At 40.4% G+C, this 24,917-nt stretch overlaps 1 protein-coding gene across 21 annotated transcripts in view; it reads left to right on the top strand.

Moving 5' to 3' along the window:
• The window catches only part of MSI2 (musashi RNA binding protein 2), a 574,150-nt gene that overhangs the window by 521,580 nt on the left and 27,653 nt on the right, over positions 1–24,917 (top strand). For 10 of the 21 annotated variants that reach the window (XM_087956925.1, XM_087956910.1, XM_087956884.1 and 7 more), the window contains one exon: positions 24,169–24,345. The exons of the other annotated variants lie outside the window; for them this stretch is intronic. In XM_087956925.1, coding sequence (XP_087813051.1) covers positions 24,169–24,345 — 177 coding nt within the window. The remainder of the gene's footprint in view (positions 1–24,168; positions 24,346–24,917) is intronic. 21 annotated transcript variants of the gene reach the window in all.

Here is a 24,917-nt window from a genome sequence, read left to right as displayed (position 1 = left end):
GGATATCATTTTGAGCATTTGTTACCTTCTGCAAACTCTGGGCCAAGTTTTGTGAAAAATGTTCACCCTTTTCTTTACTGTCCACTCATGACAAGCTCCACATTTTCCCACTCTCCACTGTCTGTCTCTCCCACTAAAGGGAGGAGTTAAATCATCGATTTACATTGGCAATTTTAAAAAATGTATAATTAAGCATTTGATTCCATCATGAGAGGGCTGTTAAGACTTACCAAGCCCTTTTCTTTTCCTGTATTGGCTTGTTCACACCTTCAAATTCTAAGGGCTGAGCTGCTTTCACTGAGTTTAACTGCTCCCTAATCTGCCTTGCTTGCTAATCTCTGTAGAATGCCTGCTGTCTTCGGCCATTTGTTTTTTGCTAATTTTAACTGGGTAGTTGCGTCAGGGAGCAAGAAGCAACTGGAGACCAAATCCCCAGCCAAATGCATTGAGACATGGAGCAAAGAATTGGGGAGAGGGAAAGGTGATAGTTTTATTCAGCCCTCTTCTGATGAAGCTTGTTCATAGGTGTGGGACTTCTGTACCCATTTAGCTAGGTCTCTTCAGATCAAATTCCAACTCCTGCCCCCAAAATGGAAAGGGCTGCCAAGCATTTAATGCCCCCAAGAGAACTTGGGAGAAGGCTGGATTTCTTCAGAGTCCAAAGTGAGATGTTTAGAGAACTCCGTTCCATGCAAACTGGCACTGCTTTCAAGGCTACAAAGGATAATTTAATACCATTTTAATGTTACTTTAATAAGGGGATGTCCAATTTGAGCGCAGCGGGATTGATTTGCTAAATACCTATGGTAATATTATTTTTCCTTTGGTATTTTCTGGATTCTGCTTTTAAACTGATTTTATCCTTGATGCAAACAAAGATCTACAGTTTTCACCCCTTTCCTGTGCTTTTCCCCAATACAATTGCAGTTTTATTTTGCAAAGGTATCATGAATTTTCTCTTAGAAAGGTTTAGGCGATTAACTTTGACATTCACGGATGTCTAATTTTGATTGGAATATTACTGTAACTCACCTGCTTCTCTGCTTGAAATAATTTGCTTTTAAAAAAAATTAAAACCAATGTTTTGTAATTTGATGGGTTTTTTAAAAAAAAATTAACCTGTGATACAAAACTAAATCTAACCCAAATTAACATCAATCTACATGGCAAGTGTAAAGATCAGTATGGTACCCTACGGAAGACTTCTGTGCAAATCTGCTCCCATACTCTGCCACAGAGGAAGAAAAGATGTCTGCATATTTAGGAGTTCCCTGCACTAGAGACTATTTGATAGCTATTGTTATCAAAGAGATGTGTAGAATTGATAGTGAAATGGATTCAGGGCCAGTGGAGTAAAGTCTTTTTCATATTGGGGCTCAAACCTGATTCATTAAAGGAGAAGAGGAAATTGGGGAGGGGGGGGGAGGAACCAATTGCCCTCAATTTTTGAGGATTACAGCAATATAACACAGGTGGCGTCAGCCGGAGCGTGTTAAGGCTACCTATAGTTAAAGCGCCCCCCCCCATCTGTATCATAAGGTGCACGAAAGTTAATGTCCAAATGGTAAGCCTTCAATTTACCCAGCTCTAAAGGGATTTCCTCTTGATTATGACAATTGTACGATGCCTGTGCCGAAAGAGCTTCCCTGGTTATCAGTAGCTTGTCGAGTACTGATCATAAATCCTGAACAGCTTAGGACCTGATTGTCTCAGGGAACACTGCTGTTCTTGTGTACCTGCTTGGGCTTGGCTTTTAAAATCTGTAAGAAAGGCCCTTTAAGTGCCACATTACCAGTGACTGGCATGTGAGGAAGGACTTGCAGCTGAGTCTCTCCTCAATTCCCATAGGATTTAGAAGAGAATAGTAAAGACAACTCTCTTTTAGCAGGCAGTTATTAATTTGTTTTAAAATTGATTAGGTGTTTTAAACCAGGAGTCGACAACCTTTTGGACCTCAAAGACCACCAAACTCATAATTTTAAATCCCACGGACCAGAGACCCTGGGAAAATCCCAAAAAAATCTGCAGGAATATTCCCTACCCCATTTTCCTACCGATCGATCATTCTTTATTTGAGATCGCAGGATACCGTCTCCAGCTCCGTTCTCAGGGAGAGAGAGAGAGAGAGAAAGACTTTTGGCTTCATGCAAGGAAAGCAGCAGAAGCAGCAGAAGTTTTTCTTTCTCTCCCCCAAACTCCGCCAGAAATGAGTCTTTGTGAGACTTGTCGTGCCAGCACAGCCTCTTGGAGCAGGATGCCTTGCAGGGTCCCAAAGACTCATTTCTGGCAGAGTTTGGAGGAGAGAAAGAAAGATTTTTGCTGCTTTCCTTGTGTGCAGCCAAAAGCAGAAAAAGAAAAAAGTGGAAAGAGGCAGCCCGGTGGCCAGGCCAGGCGAGTGGAGCAAGTCCCCCCCTGCCCTTTCCCCATTCCCCTCACTACCTCATGTTGTTCGCAATGCAAGTGACGCAAGCCTTGTGTTCCCATGAGCCATGTGGGCAGTGCAGCCTTGTGTTCCCGCACAGCCTGGATTAATTACTTTGGGGGTGACATTTCTCTGCGGACCACCAAAATTTTCTCGCAGACCACCAGTGGTCCCCGGCCCACTGGTTGGCAACCACTGTTTTAAACAACAGAGAGACAGACAGACACAGACATTAGCCACTTTGAAAAGAAATAGAAAACTTGGGGATTACCCATGGGCCAGATATGTCACATGCTGGCCCTGCCCCCATCTGGTTTAGCAAAGGGGGGGAAAGTCCCGCTACATCATGTTATGACACAAGTTTGACACCTCTGCCCTAGGGGAATGTTAAAATGTTCAGGAGACACGATTGCAGCCAGAGCCATGTGGTCAAAACCCCATTCCCTTTTTCGGTGCACTTAAAAAGGGGGAAAACCTCAATGTTGGTGTTGTGGGCACTGTCTTGACTTTTTTTAAAAAAAAAAAAACTTCCAGTGAACATCCCTGGTTGGTCTAAATTGAATAAAGATAACATTTCTCCCATCAGTCCTTGGACATGGGTCAGGCTAAAAGAGTTGAGAGAGGGACTCATTCAAGGTTGGTTGGTTTATAAAGTTTTCAATGCCATCCAATTCCCAACAACTCTGGGCAAGCTCACAACAACTAAACGATTAACTCTTCATGTTGCCTTCACATCTGGTAAAATTTGGCTGGGGTCTGCCTGGTTGAGCACTCTAACCAGAGTTGGCATGTTCGGTGACAGAGTTTATCACTGAAATCTTACTCACCTTCAGTGAGTGGATAAAACAGAGGTTCCTCTCTGTTTTTCTGATTCTAAGAGGGAATGGTCACCTAGCGCACTATAATATTTTAAACTACACTTTAAACAAAATGTAACCAGTGAGTTCCAAAATTGTGCTGCTTGTGGATATCACTTCCTCCGGTCCCCTGCCCATTCTACTGTTTAATGTTTTAAATACAATTTAACTTTTAACAAAATTTAAAAGAAATTTGCTATTCTACAAAACAAAATACTAGCTCCAGAGTCATCCGTGCCCAGAAATGTCCAGATTTTATGTTTATCAAAGGCGTTTTTAAGAAATATAAATGCATAATAAATGACTACAGCCTTATGGCTTGTTGATAAAACATGCCTGCTTGTCCAGAAATAGAAAGTTCAGGATTAATTGAAAGTATATCCTGGTGGAAGAGAAAAGTGGGCAAGGAAAGACCTCACACATTTGCCTCATAGTAAATTAGAATGTATTGCAATCATTTACTCCCTTTGCACCAACCATTTTATGTATGACGAATCTCTCTATAACTGCCATTTCTTTAAATGCCCCAAGTCTGTTCTCAAAATAACAAACATGTCCTCTCTAGTCCCAAAACATGATCTCTGTATATCCCAAGCTTTGGTATCTGCTTCAAAAATTAATGCTGTACTTATTCTTGGCATGGTTAGAATGAACCAGGTTCTGAGTTGCATTGTTCATGAGCCTGCATTTTAAAACAATGACCTCTGAAGCAATTTCACTATCAGTATGGTATTTTTGTTCCAATATTGAAAAGATACAGATTACATGAAAAGTGGCTTCTCCATTCAGCTTGATGAGAGATGACACTTACACGGGTTTTTCTAAAATCACTTGTATAGAAAGGCAGTTCTGTTGATTGTCAAGATACTGTAGGATCAAGGTGATTATTTCCTCTGGCAGACTTTCAGCATCTGTAATCTGTTTTGCTTTTCCCTCTGTGGCCCAGTTCAGATGTTTAACAATCAATTGTCCACGGAGTGGGCAAATGATTATCTCCTCCACCATGTAGTGAAGGCAGGGTGTAGAACGAATGCCCCGTATGGAGACTTGTATGCACATTGGGCTAATTTAGGCCTTTGGATGTACAAGATTCCAGGTGACACTCCCGCTTCATACTTTTAATTGGAAAGTGTGTGGTGGAAAAGTGGTCCACATTCTTCCATTCCAGAAAATGAATGTCCCTATTATCTGGTTTGGACCATGTCTCTATTTCCCTTCGTAGAGGTATCAGTTGATCAAGGGAAAGTCAAATCATATGATTTCATTTGGAACTCCTTATAAGGGGTAATGTTTGGCAGGGGGGGAAAAAAACTTTGTCAGGTACGACAAACATGGCCTTCTCCAGCCTTGTACCTTCTAGATGAGTTGATCCTCAACACTCAGAATTCCCAGGTTGGTTGCAGTTATTTTAAGTCTTGATGACATTGTGAGCTTTTCCTCTCTCTTTCTCCTGGTTGGAAAATGAATGTGCCAGAGATCCCGCTACCTAGCTCTGGAGTGGTTCCCAAATTAACTTACCTGATCCCTATTTATTGTGGTACCCAACCTTCCTAACCAGTCTTTTCCCATCAAAATGCATTGGCTTATCAGTCCTGCCATTCTGGAGGCCAGCAGGCTGGAGAAGGCTGCTTTAAAAAAATGAAAAGTTACTATTAAGTCTTAGTGTGGTCCTCCCTTTATTTGACCAGAGCCCCCAAGGGTTCTTCAGTCCTAAGTTCCACTGTTCCGTACTGTCCTTTATACTTGCCGGCTGTAACACATCTAATGACATGACCTCGATGGTGAGTGTGAGCAGTTATGTTCTTGTTGTTTTCTCTCTTGCTTGGTTGGGGCTGCTGTGAGAGAGGGCAAATCTCTGAGGCACTCTTTCCGGCCTCTCTTACATTGGGACGTGCGCTCCTCTCAAACGCTCTTCTGAGCACGCTCAGCAGGAAGGTTTGTCCACACCTATTAATCCTCTCTCTGTGTCCAGCTTCTTGTTAGTAGCAGCTGGTTGCATGTTTCCTTTGCTTGTTGAGATAAAACGATTCAAGGAACGACTCATATCCAACTCTTGAAAAATGTCTTTCTATTATTATTTTCCTTTAGTACACTTTTTCTCTTTTGTTTTTTTCTATATTACTTTTCCTTACTTTATAAAACTGAAACACTTGTCGTTCGTAAAACATCTCACATCTCCCCTTGCCTGTTCTTAGAGTGTCATGTATCTGTGGGACTGAACTAAATGCATGCCCTTGTAGTAGTTGTAACTGGTAGCAGTAGACGTAGTTGTAGAACATGCATTGTTGAGTTGATATTATAGGTGATTGTCAACTTGAAAGAGCATGGTAGTCCAAGGGTAGACATGGTTGACTGGAAGAAGGATAGGCCTCTCTCTGTACAAGAATTTCTGCTAAATTCCTTGGAGCCACAGTACAATGCCCATTAATTTTCTAAACTTGGTCCTACCAAATTTAACTTGATGTGTCATTGTGAGAATCATCAGTGCTGTGATGGCGGTAGTAGTTAATTGACCATGGTAAAATCAATGTTACTTTGTTTTTTGATTATAAAAGAAAAAAAGAGTCAACATTTGAATGATAAGTAAACTTCCTTGTGTGTAGTTCCCACCTAGGTCAGTGGGAGTTACCTACAGGTAAGTGTCTTAGGGTACAAGGCCAAGTTTCATTGCCATAAGCATTGTACAGGCACGGCTTCCACCAGAACGTAACCTGTTTTAATATTAGATTAGAGCTGTGAATCCTTTCTGCAGAACCTAAGCTAGGCTGGGAGAGCAGGAAAACTGCCCGTTGGAGATTTTTAAGTCATGAAGTGTATGTAGGACGACTGTCTGTCAGGCTATGCTGAGGCACAAGGGAATTGGTTTTAGATCCAAAATACAAATTGGACTATATTGCAAATGCAGCCCTTGACACAAGTTATATTCACTCCCTTACCCTTCAGTTCCACAACTTGGATGAATTTTCAGAGGATAATATCTCTTTAACTCTACGGGGCGAACATTTCATGAGCCGCCAATATTAGGAAATTTCCAGACAAGTATCACCATCTCCATCACTGAGCCTGCAAACCGTCTTTTTTTCTTTTTGTTCATTTCCTTTCCTCCTTGTCCTTTCCTTTTCTCCTTCTCCTTCCCTCCCCCCCTTGCATCGAGTTTTTCGTACTCAGCTTCTCAAAATTGTTTTCCAAATGAGCAGGAGTGGACAAGGTTGGCAGATGGTAATTCAGGTCCTGAATGCCGCATTACATTTGCTTCATGGCAGCTGGTGTTTTGTCAGCCCATCCCACTGAGAGGAGGCATCATACGTGATGGTTCCCCTTCTATCTTGTTCAGCATCTTCCCCGAAGGAACACGGGTGATTTTTAGTGTATTTGCTTCACAGATCATGTGCAGTCTGAAATCTAGGTTGATACACTGAGCTGAAAGAAGCATTCCTTAAATATTCTTTCCATGTGCATTTAGAAACTGCACTTGCCCCCCAAATGACAAACTCTTGTCTCTTAGCTGAAGATCTACTCTTCCCTTACCGATAGAATGCAGTTACAAATCTTATATACCAGAGACACAATTATCTACCTTGGCCCTTAGTGAACTAAATCAGGACCTGCTGTTTTCCGTCCAAGGCAAAGGAAATTAGATGGGAAATGTATCTCAAAATTAGCAAAGCAGAAAAGAGTCTGGGAAGTTGCAATTCTTTTTATACGCTTAACCCCGGCACTTGAAAATAATTAATCTTGTCAATCAACACTTCTGTTGTTGGCAAATTACAGGAGTGTTTTTGTCCCCTAAAAAAAAATGGCAAAAGAGTTGGTTTGGATTTGCAGAATGCTGATGGGTGTCTTTGCAGGGACTCGTCGAAATAACTTACAGCCAGGTTGGTTGGTTGGTTTTTGTACAGTGCAGAGCAGTTACCTTAGAAGAATACTTTTTACATTTTAGCATTTGACTAACTGGAAAATGCATGACCTTTAACCCCAAGCCATTCTAGTAATCCCAACCTAATGTACCATCTGACAAAAGGTGTTATTCAACCATATTGTTGTTTAGGAACTGCTAATAATCACAGCAATTGCCAAAAGAAAAAAAATATTAGACATCATAATGCTGTATTAATTTTGATTCCATCTCATGTTGAAAAGAAAATAGTTGGCTCTGCAAATATTTCTATTGACCCCAGCAGGCAGAATGACTTTGGAAAAACTGTATGTTTATCCGTTCATTCAGAGAAGCCCGTCTCTCTGTCCCATAGAATATGAGGCCACTATATATACAGGGTCTCTTCTAGTTCCCAGCAGAGAAATACATGAACATATACTCTCAGTTCTTATACATCACTTTTATTGATTTAACCCATTTTTATTGATTTAATCCTTTTGTTGATTCCATCCCTAGAGAAAGACTTTGATGAAAGTTGCTTCATTCATCCCTCAATCAAAAAATACTTTGCTGAATTAGGATGTTGTCCAAAGTCTTTCACAATGGGGTAGCCATAATAAATCTAATAAGTCAATGAAATTACACAAGTAGTGGCCAACATTTATTGACATCTATTCAGAAAGAGTGAGGGGCAACAGTCTCATCCCTCTTCAGTTGACTCACTGCAAACATCTATGGTCCCTAAACAAAATAACGTAAACCAGATTTCAGCCTCCACATACCTTGGCATACTATTCCAATTCTCTGGAATCTGGTGCAAATGTAAATCTGTTTCTGACAAAGCCAACTCTAATGATAAGGCCGTAGTGAGCTTCTTCCATACTATAGATCAGGGGTGTCAAACTCGCAGCCTGCAAGCCAGATGTGTCATGCGCTGGCCACACCCACCTCCAGTTTAGTAAAGGGGGGGGGGGATTGTGATATGTGACGTGATGACATGTCGTGAATTTCACATCCCTGGTATAGATAGTCCTTGATATTCAACCATTTGTTCAGTGACCATTCAAAAATTATAACAATGCTGAACAATGGGACTTACAACCAGTCCATGAAGTTATAGCTATTGCACTAATATGATCATGATCCAGGTGCTCAGGCATCCAGCTCGTGAATACGACATCACAGCGAGCCACATGATCATTATTTGCAACTTTCCCTGTCAGTTTCCCACAAGCAAAAGCAATGGGAAAGCCATCAGGGAGTGTTGCAATTTGCTCCCTGACCCACCCACAGTGCCTGCCCTGCCCACCTGTGTCCCCCACTGGCCCACTCGCACTCCCTAGCATCTACTTGCCACCCTTCTTGCAGTACCCACACTTCTCTAACCAGTTTAGCCTGGAACTCCCACCTCTTCCTTTATGTAGAAAACACTCCTAATTTTAGGATATCATAAATGCACATTATTTTCTGATTTCTTTCTATGCTGCCTTATGTTTTAAGTCTGTCTGTTACATATCATGGTCACAATAGTTATATATATTGACAAAATAGTCTTATAATTAATTAGGACTAAGTATTTGGATTGTTGGTATTCAACTGTTTGCACGGTACTTTTTCATACTTTGAACCCTTTTATTTACAGTTTTTCTATTAATCTTCTAGAAATGTTCTATTTATCTAGTTTTGAACTTTGCTATCTTTTTTACAAAAACTGTCCAAAGAGCTGGTCAGTAACAGTAATTATGATGCTACAAATAGAAAGGCTGAATTCCAAATATCCATCTGCCACAAACATGCTTGCATAAAATTGAGTCAGTTCTCTTTGGTTTTTTGTCTGTGTTAACATTGAAGTTGCATATTTTAAATCTTAAAATTTGGAGTCCCAGGTTTTATTTTCAGACCTGTGACCTCTGTTTTTCTTCTTTATCATCTAGTTAGTTCCAGCACATAAAGCTGTAGTCTAGATTGCAACCCGATGGTGGATGTTGTCACAGCAATTGTAGTGCTTAAATTATTTCTTAAAATATATAGCTGGAAGATACTACCCAAGAGCTGAATTGCACAGCAGCCTTTTCCAACTTAGGGTCTACCAGCCTGCTAGACAAAAGTTGTAGTGTTGCCCATCTAGAGAGACCCAGATTGAGTAAGACCTGAAAGATTTCCAAAGCTCAGCCCAGCTATCTTATCCAAGATGGTTAAGCTAGAGATCTTTGTCAATATATACATTGATCAAGAAGGATTTGGTTATCCTTCAACTGCAGACACGATACCGTGAATTATCTATATGAGTAAGATTCCTTTGTTGTCCTTACGCTGTGGACCTGATGTAGGGACATGCTGGCCAACTTGTTTTAAGCCCCATCATTAATTAAATTTTGGAATTTGTGAGAACAAAATGTGCTACTCTACCAGCTTGACTAGCCTTCAAAAAAGGTTGAACCAACGCAAGGAGATCAAGGTTTTATCCCTGATGGCGGTGGAACTGCCTCCTAAGACAAACACTTGGTTTGTCTGATCTTGCACTTGTGGGAAAAACTCTAAGAAAAAAACCAAAATCTTAACTAACAGGAAAAAGCTAGTCTGATACCTTATTCCCTAGGTGGTTTTAGAGGCTGGGTTCCCTTTAAGAAGGTCTATGGGGAAACTAACTTAAATCGTAACAATTTCTTCTTGAACCTCACATTGATCAATGGTAATTTGGGGAAGTCCATTACTGAATATCTCCAAGTTACCTTGTGAGAGATGCAGCTATACAAGTTCTTTTTTGGCCATGCAAACCATTTTCTTTTTCCTTAAAGCTTCCACTCTATCACACAATGATATGTAATTGTCCACCATTGTGGTACTCAAGTTCTGACCCCTGCTGTAGATATATTTCAGTAGATTCTGTTGATGGGTAAAACATTAGCTTTTAATCACTTTTGGGTTTAATTCAAAAGCCAGGACACTTGACAAATCATTCCCAGCATAATTAGTGGCCAGCCCTGGAGTGCAGACTTAAATATGATATAAGTAAATCCTTAATGATGTAGGCACTAACTTTTAATAGCCATTTCAATCAGTGGAATTATTGTCAATGGGCAAACACTCCTCCTATGCAATCTGCTCTGACTTGCAGGGTGCCTCATTTCACACACTTCACATGTTTCTGAATAGCCCTGTAACTAAAAAGACCAAAAATCACTACACGATTTTTACTTTGTTCTTAGTAAGCTCTGGAAAAGCTAGTTCACATAACTAATTTTTTTCTTGATGGAGCAATGCTGAAGAGTTCCTTTTTCTAGGAAACGGATAGCTGTTTCCGACTAGTCCTTCCAAAAATTGCTTCTAATTTAAATTGACCACCCTGAATATGGTGATCCTCTACAACAGGGCACCACCGGTCCGGGGCCGGTGGCCGCGGAACAACGGCTGGGGGGGTCTTTAAATTGCCGGTGAGTTTCTGGGAAGCCCTGGAGCCTTTTCAGAAGATGGGGGTGATGGGGGGGGGGCGCGGATTTCCAAAAGCTGTGCACTTGATGAAAAAGTCCCTCGAGGTCACGGGGGGGGGGGGGGGGGAAAGGGGGGGGGGGGGGGGACAGGAACAAATATAGCAGCTGACCAAACTAGATGGCGTTTACATATAGAAATGGTTTTCCAGTACTATTGGTGCTTTCCAGCCCAGGCAATATCTGTAGTTAGTTTACTTTATTGTCCTTGCACCTTGTACAATGAAATTAAATGCCATTTTCTAATTATAAAAAATAAAACACAAACACATCCTTCGCATTCTATATTGCATTAATATTGCACTATACAGTAGAATTCAATATAGTTACTGCCCTGGGATAGAAGCTGTTTTTCAGCCTATTTGTCCTTGTTTTTATTATTCTGTACCATCTGCCCAGATGGTAATAGTTCAAAAAAAGGGTGCCCAGGATAGTTGGATATTTAAGAATGTTTTGAACTTCCTTAAGGCAGCGGAAGCTATAAAGCTCTTCCAAAGAGGGGAGAGGGCAACCAGTGATCTTCTGGGCAATGACTTTAACCCTCTGGAGTGCTTTCCTATCTGCCATTGTGCAATTGGCAAACCATACACAGGTGCAGTAAGTTAAAATACTCCATGGTGCAAGGTAGAAGGTCATCTGTAGCCTTTCATCTCGGAACCATGCTTAACTTGCCTCAAACCATTTAGACCAGGAGGCACGCAGAGATTCAGATAGATTATCAGATTATGCAGGAGAATCATAGACTTAGAGGGAATCTTAGAGACTTCTATTTCAATTCCTTGTCTAAGGCAGGAATCCTCAGACCATCCAAGCGAAATGGCTGTCCAATCTTTTCTTGAAAACCTCCAGTAATGGAGCACCCATGATTTCAGGAAACAGGCTGTTCCATTGCTTAATAGCTCTCACACTCCTCCTTTTGGGTTTGGATCTTCCTCTGTAAAGCCTCTACCCATAGATCCTCTTTTACCTGTCTTAAGTTTGGGTACTCTGGAGAGTAAAGCCATGTCCTCTGCTTGGTGACATGCCCTCATATATTGGAAAATTGCTATCATGCCTCCCCTTTACTTTTTCTTTTTCAGATTTAACATAACCAATTGCCTTAACTGCTCTTTGTAAGGTTTGGCCTCGAAGCCCACCTGCACTCTTCTTCATTGTGACCAGAACTGGGGAGTATTTCAGGGTCAGTCTTACCAGTACAACATAAAGTGATGCTAACTCTTTCCTTGATCTTGCCTTTGTATCTCGGTTAGCACAGTCCAAACTCCACTGGATGTTTTGGCAGCTGTGGCACATTGCTGACTCGTGCATAATCTGTGGTCTACTGAGACATCCAGATTCTTGTTGCAAGTATGACTGCTAAGCTAGGAATCCATCTTACACCCATGCATCTGGAGGTCCCTGCCTATGTGCAGTGCCTTGCATTTCTGACCACTGAAGAATATTTCTTGAATTGGGTTCAATGCTCAAATCGATCAAGATGCTTTTGCATCTTGAGCCTGTGTTCTGGGATATTAACAATCCACGCCACTCCAGCTTTGTATCACCCACAAATTTTATGCATCACTTCTCTTCCCTCATATAAGTCATTAGTTTTAAAGTACCAGAATTAAAGACCGTGCATTGACTACAGTTGTTTACCCAGCTGTGCATCTATCGGGTAATGGAACTACTATATAGTAGTCATGCCACATTATTCCAGTTTAAGAAGGAGGCTGTGTCTCCTTTGAGGGGTCCTTGGTGCTCTCTGAGCTTGCTTGTTTTCTTGAAGACATTTCATTACCCAAACTAAATAACATCATCAGTGCTTAGTGGATCTCCTTTATCAAATGCCTAACTGAAGTCTAGGCACAGTACAGCCACAACATTGCTTTGGGTCAACTACTTCAGTCCAAATTACACCTCTTCATTTCAGTCTTGCTAGAGTGAATGTCTGGGATGGTAAATACGACATCTTTAAATCTAGATCTTTCATGACATCTCTATCGAGATGAAAAACAACAGGGGGTGGAGGGTTGCTGGGAACTGCCCTTAACATTTAGGAACAGCCTAAGGACCAGAGTGGGAAGACTGAAGATAAAAGGAGTGCCTTTAGATTGTTGTTGTTTTCCTGGAATTTGGGGAAGGAGTTTTGAATTCTTCTCATGTCTTTAATGCTGTATCAAACCTATTTTAGGACTTGCATTTTTTTTATGCAGAACCTTCCTAACCGCAGTACAATTTTCAACATTCATTACCAGAGGAAGCTCCTGAGATCACACAAAGAAGCCATTGTGGCTCTTTGTACTGAAAAATACTCTATACACCCAAAAGTCCAGCCCAACGCTTTAGCTTCAGAAGCCAATTGATTGATTGCTGTTTATTATTTGTTTCTCATTTTTTACACTGGCGTAGCAATTTTACACTAGGTCAGCAATTTTAGAGCTTTAATTGAAGCCTTTGTTATTCACTACTTTTTATTACACGCTATGATTTTCTTTCACCAAATGATTCCAGAGAGTCACCCTCATGTACTGGTTTTCTGATCGTTGCTTTGAGACTCGTGTTTTGGCCTTTCAGTACTGTAGGCCTAACCCTCTTCTCAGGGAAGACATCCCACTCCCACCTTCAGACAACAACAGAAACACTATAAAAACATCTCTGGAGTCTCTTTGAAATTGTACTTGTGTGGTTGTGAGGGCAAAGATAGTGGAACTGTGCCTTTGAATTATTTCATAATATTTTTATTGGGATTTTTATTTCAGAAACATTGTGGCAGCCCCTTTCTTCTGATTATAGCTAGCAAAGCACCACAGTTGGTGGCCTAGAACAGTGGCCCCCAACCTTTTTTGAACCAGGGACCAGTTTCACGATTATTTATTCTTCCACGGACTAGTACCTGAGTAACGCGAGACTCCACCGCCATCGGGACGGCTCTTCATTCAAAATGCCTTCGACGAAACTAAGGCGCGAGCACCCAAACGCCGCTTTCCAACTGAAAACCCGAAAGCACTTCAACCAAAAACCCGGAAGCGCCATTGAAACAAGATGGCAGCGCCCAAGCTTTGTGGCCCGGTAAAAAATGATCCACGGACCGGTACTGGTCCTGGGACCGGTGGTTGGGGACCCCTGGCCTAGAAAACATCCCTAATCCTGTGTCCCAATTCAGGTTAGACTGCCAAACCTATCACTCCAATCAGCACAGGTAATGGGGGTGTATAGCCAAATCCTATTGTCTTCAGTGGTTTCCTAATGCAACATTTCTGGAAAATGCTAGGATGTAGGAGACTGGTCCATGGGAAATATCTTCTGCTGGAAGGAGAGAGAAAATGCTCATCTTCTAGTGGTCCCCTCTTCCCCCCCCCCCCAAAAAAAACCTGATGGCCAAAGCCCACCTGTACATTTTGTTCCCTAGAGTAGATGGCCAGAGACTTCTTTGAAAGCTCACAGCAAATCTCAAAGAGAATGATGTCCTCTTCTTTCTTCCTATCTCCTTTTTAGTCAGAGATGGGTTGGTTTGTTTCTTTGGAATGTTTTAAAGACAGTGTTGATTCCTGGCGGCTGCTGGACAAATCCCTGCAGTTTTCCTTCTTGCTAAGGCTGAGAGAGAGTTACTAGCCACAGGTTACCCAATTGGTTTCGTGCCTGAGCGAGAGTGAAACACACAGTCTCCAGTTTCTGAACCTGATGCCTTAATCTCTTCATCAAACTGCCTCTTATTCAAAGACTCACATCCTTTAATCCCAAGAGAATGCAGTTAGTTCTTGAATACTTGATCATAATAAGTAATTATTAGTTCTTTGTTGTCGTTTTTAATTTGGGAACTACCCCAGTTTGGAGAAGCTGATATTTTCCATGCCCTTTTAAATTAGAGGAGTTTTCATTCCTATACTTGATTGCCATTAGATCAGGTACTTCTACTTTCATTGCACACTTCCGTCTTTATCACACTCACTTTTGTAACACCTGTGCAAGACAAATTTTAATTTCTCCATGGCCACTTGTAGAGGGCCAGCTTGTCCCAATGCTTCTTTTGGAGACCTACAAAAACAGAAACTTTCAGATCAAAATGAGCCAAATCATTGTCCTCCTTGACTATGAAAACCACGTGGGGAATTTTCATATTGAAAATGAGTGCGTTTGGTTCTGTGCACCCAACCAGAGACAGAAAATTTGATGCGCCACAATCCTAGGGAAAGCCATTCCCTAACAATGAGCATTGGAAATTAACATAACGGCTGAACAAAGTCTCTACTTTAAGTTGCCTATTTTTCTACTATTGTACAAAAGGGTTCAATTTAAAATATAACAGGGATGATAGCCTGTTAATGTGTTACAGTGGGAGGCCAGAATTTCAGTTACCATAGCAATGGAGTTCGGCTCATTTGTTTTGTAGATGAATAATTACTACGCAATTAGAGTAGGCTAAAAATAAAGGGTCTCTTTCTTCCCAGTCCCTCATTAATATTAATAAAAGGCCTGTCCAGGCTGTGATAAACAATTAATGCAAATCTGGTCACCAATGGTTAAAAAAAACTAGGAATAGACATATTTGGAGTGAAAAAGTAAAATGTGGAGTTAAAAAGAAAAATGGCTTATTTTGCGGCTTTGTAATAAATAGCAAGGCTTATTCTGTGCTGGATCATTACTTTGCTTTTAATAAAAAAAAAGGTAGCTGAAAATAGAGAGGCTAGATGTCAAAGGTATGTGATAGGCCCCAACCTCAGAGCTACTCAGTGCTTTTTGTTTAGAATTCAAGGCAAAACTTGTGAGATCTTGCTAAATAGAAGTAGACAAGAATCAATTCAAAACGTTAATGAGAAAGGAAAAGGATTGGCTCTGGAGTGGAAGGGAAAGAATCTAGGCAACCTAAGGTTTTTACAGAAGTAATTTGAAGAGAAGCTGAGATTGTTCACTGTAATGAAGGTTTGTGCTGTCTCTTTTGCACAGGCCTCTTTGTTCGTCTGCTTATGTTCCTGCCAGAGATATTTCTTGCTATTGAGCAAATTTAGGCAATAAAGTTGTTTGCTATCTAGCTTCTGTTAGGGAAGCTATTGTCAGTTTGGCTGAGTTCAAAAGCAAGACTTAGAAAAGTTAAAAGAGAGACCCACTTGAGGAAAGATGCATGGGTCATATAGACACCATAAGAACTGCTGGAAATCCACTTTACTTCTATAGGCCATTAGAACAGAATCTTGAAAGCTTGTAAGTGTTTCTCTATCCCTTCCTCTTATATCAAAACATGTCAAGGTGTGGCAGGCATGCGTTTCTCACACCTTCTTGCTTTTTCCAAGCCAACAATTGCCACATATTTTCAAGATAATTTCTTCTTTACATAATGGGCCACACTGCCCCCCCAAAAAAGGACAAATCAATGATGGCTCCTAATAAAACTGTCAGCTCATAATACGAAGCAAATGCAGAAATAAAAGGAACAGAAAATATGACTTGACAGTTGAAAGAAATAATGTAGATATCCCCCAAAAATGTATTTTCAGTCAAGCTCAACTCTTAGTGACAATATGGCCGCATGCATTCATGTTTTCTAGGTAACAATATATACTGTAAGTGATTTGATCTTGCCAACTTCCAGAAGCTTTATCAAGTTGTTCCCAGTTTGCCAACATCGCTAGGGTTCCCTGATTGTCTCCATTTAAGTACTAAATCTGCTTAGTATTTTTGGAGTCAGCTGAAGTTGCTTAGGTGCTTCCACCCGTATTGAACAAAATGAACAATCCTGGTTTGAAAAGTGAGATCATGAGGAAGAAAAATGAATGCTAGACATAGAGAGAACCGCTTTTATTAAAGTTATGTCCTTTAAAGAGAGCCTGTGGTGTAGCGGTTAAGGCTACTTCTGGTTCCACCTTAGTCCCAAGGCCATCTGGGTGATCTTAGGCCAGTCTCTCAGTCCTAGGAAGGTAAAGTCTCAAACCACCTCTTTCTGAGAAAACACTTATGTGTGGCACTTGGATCAATTTCAGAGTCCCCTTAATTTCGCAAAAATGACACCTGGTAAGAGGCTTGTTCCCTGCCTATTGCTTCTTGCGAGACATAGAAGATGATGGAAGAGATTATTACAAGGAGAATGTGACCCTTAACAGGGGTGTGGGGGAACCTGTCCACTTCAAAGAAGACAAGGGAGGATAAGACATGAAGGGCTGAATGTCTGGATTTGATTTCCCAGGTGCTTTATACAAGTCATTTCTAAGTGTTCAGAAGAAAAGTATTAAGAATAACTATAATACAGATGAGGATTGAATCTGATCAGTTGTGATGTATATACCATGGCAATTAAAAAAAATACGCTTTGCTCTGATTGTACACTGTTGATTGAATAACATGCCCCTGTACCAGTATTATACCGATTTCATTCAGCAATTTGTCCATTGTTTGGGCTATGCATCTTAGATAAAAGCATAGGTATTGTGTTATACTTGAGCTTTTGGGGACAGTTTCATGTTTTGCCCTTGAGGATGTGATAGTACCTGTAACTGTTTGCCCCATTTCTTGCCTGATGGATCCCTCCCTGGCTTGGCAGATAAGGACCTCAAGAACACTATTTGGCCGGTGATTTCTGAGATTATTAGGACCTTTCTGGGGCAGATAGTGATGAGGCTCTTTTTAAGAAACATTTTAAGAAACTATCACTAGTGCAAGCCATCTTGGACAACTATTGGCTTATGCTCATCAATCCATCTCTAGCAGGGAGAAAAGACAGAGGCCCTGCAGTTCCATGGTCTCTGTGAGAACATGGATTATCTGGGTCATTTCCAGTCTCAATTTACATTTGGCTCTTGCACAAAGGCAGCCTTGCTCATTCCAAGAGACGTTCTCTGCTGTACTGGAAAAAAGAGACAAGGAAACCGTGGTTTTGTTGATATTCCTTGCTCTCTTAGGGACTTTTGATGCTGTTCATCCTACTGTCATTATTGGAGATGTGCAAAAGCTGAGGATTTGAGGTGTCACATTGCAATAGTTTCACTCCTATCTTTGTAAAAGGTGGCACTGATTCTACAATTCTTGTAGAATCCAGTATATCTCCCATATTAATTAATGTCTCTACAAATCTACTGGAAAGAAGAATCATCTGTTTTGCATTTTCTGGCTTTTGAAAACTTCTGGCATAGTTGTTCTAGATCATTTCAGACTGATAGCATAGAGCTTGGGGATGAAATCTCTTTTATCCTCCAAAACTACTTGCCAAAAAAAAAAAAAAAATGTTACCGCTTTTGTAAGGCTGACATTTGTTTGTTGTTAAGGATGTCATTAGAAGCAGAAGGCAGGGACCACCTTGCTTGGCTAATTACTGCCATGCACAAAGACCACTTTGAACTTCAAGGACACGCAGTTATTAGCATTTACATCAAAAATGGATTAAACTTCTGTGCTTTTATAATGATTAAAGATGAACCCCTCAAGTGGAAAATCTTTTGTCAAAAGCTGCGAGAAAAAAATTGGCTCCTTGATTGCTGTTTCTCTTGGCAAAATTTGGTCCAGTCTTGAGTGTGATGGGATTGGCTTCTTGTGCGGATGTCGTTGTGTAATATTTCTGATAAGGAGAAATTTCTAAATACTAGTTTTGTGTAAAACATCCTCATTTTGATGAGAGGTACGCTTATTTGCCATCAAGAGCAATTGTAAGCCCTAGAAAAATGATTTTGATTGATTTTAGTTGGTTTAAAAAGAAAACCTGTGTCCATCAAGTATTCTGTGGATGTGTCCCCAATCACTTGTTAGCACTCTTTTATCAGTTGCTCAAATTTAAATTTTGCTAAAGCATCTATTAAAGAGATTGCTTTATTGCTATTGTTAGCAATAGCTGCATTTTTTAATAATTGCTTTAGAAGAACTCTTGTGACCTGGCTTAACAAAGCAACATTTCTTTTGCACTCTCTCTGCAGCAGAATTGCTTTGTCTTAGTAGAGCTTTGGAGTAATGCCAGATGCTATTTATTTTATGACAAATTAGCTAAGAATAATTTATCACTATAATAAATGCTGATCCAACTTCAGAAAAACCACACAAGGAAGAATCACGGTCCAATAATTAACTCCTTTCTTCTCTACCAGATTGCTGTTTTGGACTCTGAGCCAAACATTGGTAGACCCCTGTAGATGGAACTTGACAGCTTGCAATATGAATTTCTTTTTGTCCATTCCTACAATTCATTATCCTATACTTTATGCAAAATACTTTTAACACAGTTGTCCTGCAAGAATCTATAAGAAAACACAGACCTTTCTGACCTAGATCTTCAGTCAATCAGTTATATTACCAAAATATGCTTTCTGTCAGACTCCCATTAACTTGAATTCCATCTCTGTAAATGCTCCCCTGTTCCTCCAACATTATGAACTCCAAATCAGCGGCCGAGCAGCTCCCTGAAGGGCTTAGCTATTCAAAAACATAAGGTGTATGGTAGAAAGTAAACTAAGCTACTTTTGAACAGTGCCAGTTGTTTCACTTGTGGATCTTCAATTTTATCTCAGGAGTGAAATGCAAAAAGAACATTTCTGCAGGTGTAAATGAATGCTACTTACAGTAATCTTAGCTTTAAATTATTCCAACACATTTTAATGCTGACATACAGAATAATGTATGATGATACATATTTATAGATTTTTTTTCTGCCCTGTGGTACAGTGAGCTTATAGTGTTGCTCACAAGCAAGCCAAAGACTTGAGTGGGGAGGTAGCTCAGTTCCTGGAGTTCATCATTTCCTTAAGACAACAGTGATAATGACCACTCCCCTTTGACTTTGTTAGCAACCTATCACATCCACAAAGAAGCAGTGTCAGAGCTTCCTCAACAATAAAGTGCCACTAAAGAAGTTCAGAGACAGCCAGTGGAAAGGACATCAAAGATCAACAAGGTACTAACTTGTAATCTTTGTTTAGCCACTGCTTCAAAAAAGGACAATTTGCAAATATGATAATAAACAATTTATTTTCCAACAAATGCACAACAAAAGCCTTCAATGTGAAACTGGTTAAGGTCTGGTCTGTTTCAGGCAGCAGCTGCACGTCCGGAGGAAGGTTCTAACCTAATTAAGGTCACAAAGCTGAGCTTGTTAACTTGTGGTTAGCACTTTTCAGGGAAGCATCTGGATGATAAAACACCAGCCAGTGATCTTTGCAGGATTTTCTCTCTTTCTCTCCCTCTGTTTCTCTGTCAGTTATGTGTTCATTTAGTGACCATTTTGTTTAACAACCAAGTTGCTGGAATAATTTTCAGTCACTAAATGAGAACTACCTGTATTTTGGTAGCATGGCTTAAATTGATATGTATTTTCCCCTCCAAACAGTTGAAGGCCTTGAGTGCCTGGTCTACAGGGCTCTTGAAAACCCCTGGTTCTTGGCCAACAAAGCCGCATGTGTTTTGGGTGGTTTTTGCTCAAGTGGTTCAATGTTTCTTACATTCTATTTTCTGAATAAGCCCCTGGAGAATTTAGTTCCACCTTTGCACTGCAGCTGTACATTTGCAACCAAATTGCAAGGGAAGTGCAGAGCAGCCGCTGATCTTTGAAGTCTAAAAGTTGGGGAAGGCAACAGCAGACTTCCCTCTTGCTTGTCTAGCCAACATTACATGTGCTAAGTGTCAGAGCTCCTTGTTCAACATAGTCTCCCTGATGTACACATTACAGCATGCAACTTATGCCTCTACTTTCATCTGTATCGGCAGCATTAAATATTATTATATCATTTAGTCTCTCGAGCAAGAAGATGTTGTTTGGCAGCTTGTTCTATGAATTTTTCATAAAGATAAAAAGCAGCCTAATCTTGTGAGCTTTAACTCTCAGTACCAGTAATGGCTTTGATTTAAAACATTTTGTCTTAATGATAGTTATATTGAAAATTTCCTGCTGCTTTCAAGCACACATGGCTATTATCATAAACACTGATGGTGCAAAGGCTGCCAAATTGCATGTGGTTGCTTATGGCAAGTGTGAGGAGAGATTCAGAGACTGAGCGCTATGTCAGCAGGTTGTTGTCAGTGTGATCTTCCTTGCCAAAATGCATTACAACAATATGGGGTCTTCCTCAATCTTGCTTTGTCCTCCAGCAGTGGTCCAGGCAGGGCTTCACATTCCTCTTTTGAGCAAATCACTTGCACAGTCGTGTGCGTCTGCATGCATGTTTCCATTGGTTATAGGGAAAAGGAAACTACTAGAATATTCAATAACAGAGTTGGAACAGACCTTCCAGTCCCTATACTATTCTGAACAAATGGTTGTCCAGTGCCTTCTTGAAAACCTCCAGTGATGGAGCACCCACAACTTCTGAAGGCAAATTATTCCACTGATTGTTCTCACTGCCAAGAAGTTTTCCCTTAATTCTAGGTTGGATCTCTTTTTAATGATCTTCCACCTATTACTTCTCATTCTGCCCTCAGGTGCTTTGGAGAATTGACCCCCCGCCCTCCTCTCTGTGACAATCCCTCAAAAGGAGACTCCAGAGGAAACCAGAATTCAGACAGTGAAAATTACATATAATGACTACTGACAGAAGAGTTAACTTGTTGGGCAGACACAGGGGAAAATTTTAGGTTGTGTCTATGCAATCTCTATTTGTTAGGCTTGTGCTGAGCTAAGATTGGAACACCCACTTTTTAAGTGTCCCCTGGAGGTCCCTAGATGTAAACAGTTCCCCAGTTGAGACTATTATTTTCATCCATCTGAGTAGACATATCCCATGTGGCAGCATGATCTTAAAAAAGCAACCTACAGGCAATTTTGTGGTCCCAAGAGCTAATGCAATTGAAAAGAGAAATAGTTGAAATCGAGTCTGTCAATTCTTTCAGGAACATAAGGCAGGACCAAAAGGTGCTACTTGATATTAAAGCTGGCATGGAAATAATTCTGACTAGTTCATTTTGACTCAAATGTACTTATGGGAGATGGGAATTATTTGTACATGTGTTTGAGATTTAAATAACTATCTATGAGACTGTTTACCAATTATAAAGCCAATGCATCCTTTGAATACAGTACAACGTGGATTTAGAAAAAGAGAAATGTTTCAGTAGCATAGTTAAATGAAAGCAGAAAGGAAGTACTATTCCAAATTGTTCACTTCCCTTCCTCCCCCCACCAAAAAAAATATGTTACGTATTTTTCCCTATTCTGATCTTTCCAGGATTGTCATTTGATTATTTTTTTTACTTCAACATCACATGACTCAGCTGCTAACTATATAAGAACAACCAGGGGTGGCATTCAATTTTTTTAACAACCAGTTCTGTGGGCGTGGCTTAGTTGGTGGGCATGACTTGGTGGTCATGTGACTGGCTGGGTGTGGCCAGCTCAACATCACTCACATTGAGGCACGCATCTCCTCGCCTGGCCTCTCATGACTGTGGGGATGCTGCAACAGTTGTAAGTGTGAAAAAGGGTCATAATTCACTTTTTTCAGTGCCATTGTAACTTTGAATGGTCACTCCACACAAGCAAAATACCAGCAAAGGAAGGGAAAAAACTCCAGAGAAGTTCCTGAGACAGGAAGTCTAGTCCTGCCAAGAATGTAATAAGGGTTAACGGAGAGGCAGTTTCTGTAAGCAACCCCAGAATGTTTCCTTCCTGCCTTCCTTACAGGATTAGGCCAGTAATTTCTTCTAACAACTGGTTCTCCGAACTGCTTAGAATGTTAACAACCGGTTCTAGCGAATAGGTGAGAACCTGTAGAAACCCACCCCTGAGAACAACACAAATTACAACAAAATAAGGAGAAAAACTGTAGTGAACAAAATTGCATATCCCGGAAATTACATGGCATTTGACAAACATATCTAATGAGGGGCTTCATCACCCTACCTCAAGGTCAGGACTTTTAATGCGTTCCAGAAAGCTGTCAAGGGGATCTTATTCCAGAGGGCAGATGTCAGCCTTGACCAGACTATGAAATCAATTCTACAGGGAGGTTTAGTGAGATTAGCTATAATAACAGAATATTGCAAGTCTGATTACACTTAGCCTCCTCCTCCTCCTCCTCCAGGGAATAAGGGAAGCCCTGTTCAAGCAGCCTCCTAACATTTTCTGGACTTAAAAATGATTTTGTTCTTTTTGCCTAGGCAAAAAAAACAAATCTTCATCAAGGACAATTTCCCTAGTCTCTACACCTGGCACCACAACGGAGAAGGCACATTTCCTCTGTCCCCAAAGTTGAAACTGTTCAATCAAGGGGACCCAGAACTTACCCACTTCGTTGGCTCTTAAAAGTATGGGAGCTAGTCCTTCAGATAATCTGGCCCTATGTCCTGAAGGGCTTTATAAACGATAGCCAACACTTTGAATAATATTGGCAATACTTGACCTTCAACCAACAGATGTCCTTACCCAGCAGTTGCATAGAGAAGCTCTTCAGCTGCTAGAGAAGCCTTTGCTGATTACAAGAGCAATAGCAGTGTGTACATTTTCCATCCAGGTGTTAGATAATCAGCCATTCTTATGCATCACAAATTTGCTTAAACTCGGGGAATAAACAGGTAACCTGTTTCATTAAAATCTATGCAAAAGTATATTTCACAAACTACTTGAGAATTGTTCTTCAAAAATTAAGATTCCAACCCCACCCCCCATGCACCATTTTGAGTTTAAATGAAATATCCGAAATCTGACCAAATTGTAGCATTTATCATTTTGGGTGTTTTCTCCCTTTTTCTAAGATTAAAAAAAGGAGCTCAGCTTCATCTATGATTTTTGTTCTTGATGTATTTATTTTCTCAGAAGTTCTCCATCTTGAGATTATATGCAGGTTCAGAAAATTCATCTTTCCCTTTTTTTACTCTGACTCAAATCAATTGATTGAAGGTGAAGGCACCTTAAACTGACACATCTTATTAAAGCAATGGTCGTTACTGTTCTAAGTATGACTTGAGAAGGAGAAGTTCTCTTCCTGTGGCTTGTGAGATAGTATAGTAAACTAACTGCAGTGCCTAAATGATATAGTATTAAAAGAGGATGTCTTGGAGAATCCAGAACTTCAGGGCAATTGAGGTAAGCTAAATCAGGCGAAGGATATATTTACTATATGTGGTTAAGAAAGGTTTGTGTTCACACATTGACTTAAGCACATGTTTTTGGTAGGGATATTATGGATGTCTAAATGCATATCTCATATGAATCTATATATATGTGGATAAATGGGAGATTTTCTGTAGGCGAGGGATAAGGAAATTTTCACAGGCATTGAAAATTAGCTTTAATTAGCTTTTTCCTTCAGTTCTCTATTGCAATGTATTCCATATTATTTTAATCAGTAGGGCCAATATTTCATTCTCATGCATCATTTTTCCTGCTCTGGAAAAAGGCTTCTAGTAAACCAGGTGGTGAGTTTCCTTGTTTTATACCCAGTCTTATTTTTCTATCAGCAAAATTGAGTAAAACAGCAAGGGTATTGGGAACATGTATGAACCATTCTGTTTTCAAAACACTACTTTTTAATATTTGTCTTGTGTTTCGATGATTATAACTGTAAAAAAAAAAGTACATTTTTAATATTGAAAATCAGCACCAATCTAGTATCTGCAATGATAGAGTCACTGTATCTCCAGGGATCCCCGATTATGGTTTCTATTCTCCGCCCGGTGACCAACGGGCTCCATTATCGTATGCGGACTATGATTCCATGGGGCCTCGGGTGGCTCAGATGCTTCGTAGCGAGCACCCTGCTTCAGCGAGTAACTCCCCCCTCCACCACCTTCCCAGCCCGGATCAGTTTAAAAGCCCAGGTTTGTATGGAATTTCATTCCTTTGGGGAAGCAAACAATGCAATACAATTATGGTAACAGCATCTTTCATTTTTTTTTGGCATACAGAAGAAAGTTTGCATGGCTATCAAAGTTCATTCGTACATATGTCTGTTAGTTTCAGAATTTGGATCAATTTTCCTTAAATTCTGAATTGTGACATGTCTTTCAACAGTTGGTCCAAATGCGATAAACATCTTGGTAGAGGCATAATGCCTGACAGGAGAATGGTTGGCAAGATGCAGAGGGCCATTGCATGAGTGCCTTTTATGTGGAGAGGATTTCCGTTGTCATGCCCTTAGATAAGATGTGGCCTCCTTCCATGGAATTGGATCTGTAGTCTTGGAAGAGTCAAATGGAAAATGCAAAAGGCCTTGACTTTTTTCAAGTCCTGTTTTTGATCCCAGTGAAGTTGCTGCACTTTTTTTTAACTTCATAAAGATATTCCATTGATTGTACTGGTATTTGATCCAAGAGATTTGCGTTTGGAAGGATCTATTTGCTTCCTTCAGGTTGCCTATAAAGAAATGGAGAATATAAATAATACAGATTGA

The sequence above is a fragment of the Notechis scutatus genome, chromosome 1, assembly GCF_049901735.1.
Source record: "Notechis scutatus isolate UNSWTSFEM ecotype Mainland chromosome 1, rNotScu1.2, whole genome shotgun sequence".
Classification (NCBI taxonomy): Eukaryota; Metazoa; Chordata; class Lepidosauria; order Squamata; family Elapidae; genus Notechis; species Notechis scutatus.
Note: the sequence above shows the minus strand (reverse complement) of the source record. Positions and strands in the feature narration are given on the sequence as shown.